The sequence below is a fragment of the Petromyzon marinus genome, unplaced genomic scaffold (assembly GCF_048934315.1).
Source record: "Petromyzon marinus isolate PM22_M1 ecotype Great Lakes invasive population unplaced genomic scaffold, UKy_Petmar_22M1.pri1.0 PM_G_Scaffold_70, whole genome shotgun sequence".
NCBI lineage: Eukaryota > Metazoa > Chordata > Hyperoartia > Petromyzontiformes > Petromyzontidae > Petromyzon > Petromyzon marinus.
Window position 1 is genome coordinate 763,087 of NW_027423025.1, and position 7,121 is coordinate 770,207.

General features: G+C 42.4%; 1 protein-coding gene across 1 annotated transcript; it reads right to left on the reverse strand.

Annotated features, from left to right (window-relative positions):
• Positions 1 to 1,382: 1,382 nt before the first annotated feature.
• LOC142920271 (uncharacterized) lies at positions 1,383 to 3,563 on the reverse strand. The gene is made up of 2 exons (XM_076062788.1): positions 2,466 to 3,563; positions 1,383 to 1,723 (listed from the first exon to the last, which is right to left on the reverse strand). The coding sequence occupies exon 1, from the start codon at positions 3,561 to 3,563 to the stop codon at positions 2,562 to 2,564; it is 1,002 nt and encodes a 333-aa protein (XP_075918903.1). The 3' UTR covers positions 1,383 to 1,723; positions 2,466 to 2,561.
• Positions 3,564 to 7,121: the final 3,558 nt, after the last annotated feature.

Sequence of the window (7,121 nt, forward strand, 5' to 3'; positions counted from 1 at the left end):
TAACCACGCCCACTCGCATAAATTAATACGATTATCTCTCGAATCAGCATAATTTATGCACATAATTATACTGATTAACATAATTTCGGATAAATTATGCAAATCTCAAATTTAATTTAATTTTCATTATTTTCATCAATTTTCATAACACCTATATATACAACAGTATGTACGCACACTGTTGCACATGGTTCGCTCGTGTGGGTGTGTAGTGGAACGCACTGCTCATGAAAACATTGCCTCGTTACGCGGTAAATGATGCGGCACAACAGGAGGGCACTGCAGGGATGAGGCTCTCCAGTCTTGGTGCTGTGAATTAAAACAGCGCCAGAGTAGAGTCCCGTCCCTGTGACGGAGTGAGAGTGATCAGCGGACAGCCACCATGATTGCCAGGTAAGGGGAGACTTCACCCGGAACTCGCCTCCACACGTGTTCCCTGTGAACATTGTCGCAATAAACGTACGATCAGGAATCTTTACAATATCTGACCTTTGTTGTTCCGCAAGAATATTAACGCTCAAACTCGTATCGAACTCTTCATGAATTCACTCGGTCAAATAGTTCAGGTACTGGGCAAAGCATTTCACCACCCGGTATGCAACAGTTAAACAATCTACTCCAAATCAACACCCAAATGTCAAATTATCATCCACCATTGACTTCCACATCGATGGAAGCCATTTGCCATGACGTCCAAGCCATTAAACACTGGAACAACGAACGTGCAATTCAAGTACATCTTGAAACCCATTATCAGAAGTAGTTTGTATTAAACAATAACTAAATAATAGTAACACGTTTACAATATTGAGCGAAGTTATAGTCACGGACTTTTTCCAACTTTAGCTCAACAGGACCACAAAAGCTCAGATATGTGGTTCATAAAAAAATAATCAATCTGATTGAAATCATCAACTGGCCAAACACTTTTCGATTTCAACATCACCTTATAAAAGAATAACATTTTAAATATAAGCGCACAACTTTATCTACCTGTGATGAGCGCTGCACTTTCGGTTGTTTTCATGCAGGGGGCGCTGCAAACCGACGCACCCCCTGCATGGACGACGGAGGCGCAGGGACAGACGTTTGATTACGTTGGAATCGATCTGCAGACGGCGGTCTTCTCGCACGGCCAGCTCCGTGTCGCCTTATCTCGATCCCGCAATCCCAACCAGGTGAAGGGCCACATCGAACCGAACCCCCGGCAAGGCCATCTACTTAACGACGAGAGAAAATTCACACGAAATGTCCTTTTCAATTAAGTCTTCCAGATGTAAATTGATACAAGCTTTTAATTAAGAAATAAAATCATCTAATTCAAAACACAACACAATTCAAAGATGTTTCATTTTGAAACTTCAAAACGGAGCATGGGGTACTTGCGTGAATGCGTCCTTCGTGTGCAAATGTTGTGACTTTCCTGGCCTGAAGGCCGTCAATGTGTTGGACCCTTATTGGTGCACAGCGTCTCAACAACAGCAGTGGGGGTTGCTTCAACCGATAGGTAACGAACATCCAGACGTCAATCAGCAAGGAGCATTTCTAGTCCCAGTTAGACAATATCTACGTCAACACGTAAGACAAAACTACAATTCGTGTTGTAGAGAATGAACCTCCACCTATACGTGTAACTTTTAAGTGGTATGCCTTGTAACTGATTAATGATCCGAGTGTGCTCCTTATTTCAAAGACGATGAGTTGCTGCAGAGGGAGATGCTTCCTGAAAACACAAAAACACCATTTGACCTGTATCACAAGAACAACGGGTCTCACCTGAGTTCTCTGTACAGGTTACTTCCAAACAGACACGCACACTTTGTCCTAACATCACTTATTCAATGTTTGACCCTTACAGATCAAATGTTACAAGTATGCACAAAATCAAACAAGAATTCATTCTAAATTATTGACAGGCATATTAACAAAATTGGATTACTTCAGTGAAATATACTGCATCACGTTACATCGTATTAACAAGAAGCTTTTAAAAAAAAGTTGCAGTCTGCTTCACAGTGTATGTAAAACATACTATTGTGTCATTCAAAACGAGTAGGCCATTGCATGCTGGCGTCTGAGTGAAAATGTAGCAAATTCTAAGCATTACCTACAAACTACACAACTGAGATGACGCATCAATCATCGCCCCCTACTGACAGGCTCTTGTCCACATGCAGGCCGGTGCAGGGCCACCACCTTGTGCCACACAGGGGCAGCTGCTACTTGGGGATGCTCTTCGAGTGTTTGAGATGAGATACAAAACTCCGAGTTGCTGAGGCGATTAAGCAAGCACCATGTAAAAGCAATTATTATAACATAGTGAATGCTTGGGAGCTTATTGGCTCTTGCTCCTGGTTAGAGATCTACCCAACCCACGGGCCCACAAAGTGTTCAACTTCACATTCCTGTCATTAAAGGCCTGTGACAAAGGTGCATCTATTGGAGCAACATCATATCAAGCTTACACATCTGCCGAGTCTCCACTTGACTTTGTATTGTCTAGGAGCAAGTCCACCCACACCTCCACTTCCACAAACTGCTGGGAGTTGCCTCGCTCTGCCTCAGTCAAAATTCTCCTCCTGCTTTACAATGTGAAGGTCCCATTTTGGAGTTGAACCTTCATCTTCACATTTTACCATCACTTCTTCGCTCATCACTTCTTCACATTTCACCATCACCTCTTCACATTTCACCATCACCTCTTCATATTTCACCTCGATACCTTTAAAAGTGTCCAAGCTGGGATTTTCTTCCGGTTCATGTTTCATGAGGGATGAGCTTATTGTGGCACTTTGACTTTCACAAGCTGATTTCAGACTACACTCCTTGTGGATCTTCTGATGCTGTGTTCTCTGGTGTACTTGAAGAGTTGATGAACGTGCAAATGCCTTCCCGCACACACTGCACTTGAAGGGTTTCTCTCCTGTGTGTGTTCTCTGGTGTACTTCAAGATTTGATGAACGTGCAAACGCCTTCCCGCACAGAGTGCACCTGAAAGGTTTCTCTCCCGTGTGTGTTCTCTGGTGTGTTTTAAGAGTAGATGACCATGAAAACGCCTTCCCACAAACACTGCACTTTAAGGGTTTCTCTCCCGTGTGTGTTCTCTGGTGTATTACGAGATTATATGACTGTGTAAACGCCATCCCGCACATTGTGCACCTGAAGGGTTTCTCTCCCGTGTGTGTTCTCTGGTGTTTTACAAGCGCAGATGAATGTGCAAATGCCTTCACGCACACACTGCACTTGAAGGGTTTCTCTCCCGTGTGTGTTCTCTGGTGTTCTACAAGAGCAGATGACTGTGCAAATGCCTTCCCACACACACTGCACTTGAAGGGTTTCTTTCCCGTGTGTGTTCTCTGGTGTGTTACAAGATGACATGAATCTGAAAACGCCTTGCCGCACAGAGTACACTTGAAGGGTTTCTCTCCTGTGTGTGTTCTCTGGTGTTTTTTAAGAGCAGATGACCATGAAAATGCCTTCCCACACACACTGCACTTGAAGGGTTTCTCTCCCGTGTGTGTTCTCTGGTGTGTTACAAGATTACATGACTGTGTAAACGCCATCCCGCACATCGTGCACCTGAAGGGTTTCTCTCCCGTGTGTGTTCTCTGGTGGTTCTGAAAAACTGATGGCCATGCAAATGCCTTGTTACACACAGTACATTTGAAGGGTTTCTCTCCTGTGTGACTTCTCTGGTGCCGTGTCAGATTTCCAGTCCGGTCCGTGCTGTATGCACGCTGGTCGCATTGTTGACTTGTCGTACCGAGCTGCGCTGAGTGGCTTTGCTCCATCAGACCAATTCTGCAGAGGAAGCGTCAGCTGCAGACATAAAAAAAAAGAATATCCACACCATCTACACGTCAGTATCGATGCACAGAGGAAAGCATATATACACAGTAACACGTGACTTACACGTCTATACTTAGTCATATATTCATGATATAGTGGAAAAGTGTCCCAACTTCATCACACGGGCTGTAATGGCACACAATGAGAGGGCAAATAGTTATAAACATGTCTGGAAGCCCTCGTATCTTCAAAATGAATGTTCACCCAAAACTCCGAGCACACAATTTCAGCTGTCTGGCTTCAAAAGGAATATTTATGAGAGCTAAATTCAGCTGACATAGCAAAGGGTGTTTAAAATAATACTATTTGTGTTATGCAGAAATGCATAAATTAACGTTCAATCGCAACTTAGAGGTGTGAATCCACACGGGCTGTAATGGCACACAATGAGAGGGCAAATGGTTATAAACATGTCTGGAAGCCCTCGTATCTTCAAAATGAATGTTCACCCAAAACTCCGAGCACACAATTTCAGCTGTCTGGCTTCAAAAGGAATATTTATGAGAGCTAAATTCAGCTGACATAGCAAAGGGTGTTTAAAATAATACTATTTGTGTTATGCAGAAATGCATAAATTAACGTTCAATCGCAACTTAGAGGTGTGAATCCAGGCTCAGATGTCCTTAAATGCTGGGATGAACAGTTCCGACTTCAGCTGAATGTGTGTGCTGTGTTAACTTCCTGTTTCCTTTCTTACAAAGAGTTCCAGAGGAAAACAAAAATAAACTATTGTTACGCTATAACCTCCGTGTTCAACAGAGTTAATAGACGTTACTGCAAACACAAACTGTACACTGTCACTGGGTAATCAGGCGGTGGCGTGTCTAGAATCATGCCTGGCCACCTTCATCTGCTTGGCATGAATGCTTCCTAACTCCACCAAGTAATTAATTGAGGATAAGCGAACACAGCCGAGGCTAACTGGAGTTTGCGTGTCTCTCTCCGTGGTGAGATTTAACTACCTCACCTGGTATACAGGAAGTCGTGGGTTCGATCCCGACCCTGACGCCTGCTGTATATTTGGAGTTTGCGCGTCACTCCGTTTAGCGTCTTTGACCGATAGACATTGACACACGTATTCTTGTTTCTTTCGGTAAAGTTACGTAGATAGAAAATAACAATAACAGATAATACAATTACATTAAATAAAGACTACTTGTTTTGCGATCAAAACGACGTGAGTTGCTTTTCTTTATTTGGAATTATTCATTTATTTTATTGTTATATTTAATTTTCTATCTACGTGACTTTACCGAAAGAACCAACAATATTAATTCCTGCAGTCACCAAAGTTTTAAGTCAAAACATTCACACACGTTGACAAAGCCTCACCTTGTGTTGTTGTGGGCAGGTCGCTTCTGATAACAAGAGCGGTATTGCAGCTCAAGCGGGCTTGGCCTGGTGAAAAAAATAAAAACTGCATGAATATTTACAATAAAACAAAGTTACAAAGTGGCGAGCCGGGTGAAGACAAATTAAACTTAAGCGAGATAATTAAAGTAAACACAATCAGGCGAGGGCAGGAGGCAAGGCCCCGCGTGGCTAGGCCCCGCGTTGTAAAGTTCCAACCTGGACATCGATTCCCATGCTCGCTGCTACTCAACTGACATCCCTACGAGAGAGCGAGGCTCTACCTTGGTAAACAACAACAACCACCACCACCACAACAACCACAATCGCAATGAGAATTTCTCACCTCGGATTTCAGTGCAGGAAGCGATAGCTTCCGGTTACCTCGTGACGTCACGCGGCAGCAGGTGACATGACGTCACTTCCGGGGAACGGGACACGCTCCTCCCACAATGAGCTTCTCCGTAAATAAATAAATTAGAGTTTGAATAAATTATGTTAATGTTCATTTCGATATTAGTTCATTTTAGTTCATTTGTTCATTTATTTGGTATAGCCCTGTGAGCCATTCGGCTCTTGAATCGGGTGCAACCGCAACAAACAAAAAACATGAACAAGAAAACATCTTAAAATGATTATGTGACTGTGCAAACAGAAAATACAGGAAAAAAATATCAAAATATTCCTGAAATAGCACCGTACACCAACTCTGTGTGCAAAAATCCCAGTGGGATGCAAGTCAAATAACAACAACAACCACAATAGAATCAGAATCAGAAAGGGTTTTATGCGCCATGAAAGTTCACACCGACACGGAATTTACTTTGGCAGGATGGTGCATACATTCAACATATAGGAATCTAAAATCTTAAATAAGTTTTAAACAAGTCTTACTATAATAATAAGGGTTAAAAGTCTAACACCAAGGGGCTGAAGTATATAAAATTTAATAAATATCGAATATAAAATAGCTTTAAGATATAATTTAAAAATAAAAAAATACAAATAGGTTAACATAGTTAATATCGGCAAGGTGTCATTATGTAGATAACTAAGATTAAGGCCATCAGTCTAACTCCGTACTACAATAAACATTAACATGGCCTAAACCAAAAAAACTTTTCGAAATCACCAAAATAAAAGCCATAAATGCAATGTAACAGTGATCATAGGGAGTGTGACCGAATTTTTTTTACAATAAACTACATAAATAAATTATAACACCAAAATCTAGAGCCATATTTTAGGCCACTGAATAGCAGTGGCCGCTAGGGGTGTACAACTCCTCTAGAGCAGTTTTGAGTGAAGATCTCATAGGTACTGATTCAAGTTGCAGTTTATTGGCAATAGCATTCCAGACCCTGGGGTCATGAATAGCAAAGGCCCTTCCTCCAGTTTTTGTACGGCAATAGGGAATGTGAAGCTGGTAAATGAGCGAAGACCTGAGGTCAAATTTGTTCTTTGAAACAGAGAGGAGATCCAGTAGGTAGTCTGCGGAATTTTTTGTAAGTACATCGTGAATAAATAAGATCTGGTGCACAAGCCGTCAAACATTAAGAGATGTTAAGTTTGACCCAATGTAGAGATCACAGTGGTGAGTCTATGGGGCAGTGTTGAGTCTATGGGCAGTGTTGAGTCTATGGGCAGTGTTGAGTCTACGGGCAGTGTTGAGTCTGCGGGCAGTGTTGAGTCTACGGGCAGTGTTGAGTCTATGGGCAGTGCTGAGTCTATTATGGTGCAGTGTTGAGTCTATGGTGCAGTGTTGAGTCTATGGGCAGTGTTGAGTCTATGGGCAGTGTTGAGTCTATTGGCAGTGTTGAGTCTATGGGCAGTGCTGAGTCTGTGGGCAGTGTTTATCAATTCTACAGAATCTGAGCCTCGCTCGCACTGCGTGTTCGCCTATCCGCACTACGGTTTATAAA

Coding starts and splice junctions, on each gene's coding strand:
- LOC142920271 (XM_076062788.1), bottom strand. CDS start 3,563: ATGGCGTTTACACAGTCATGTAATCTTGTAACACACCAGAGAACACAC.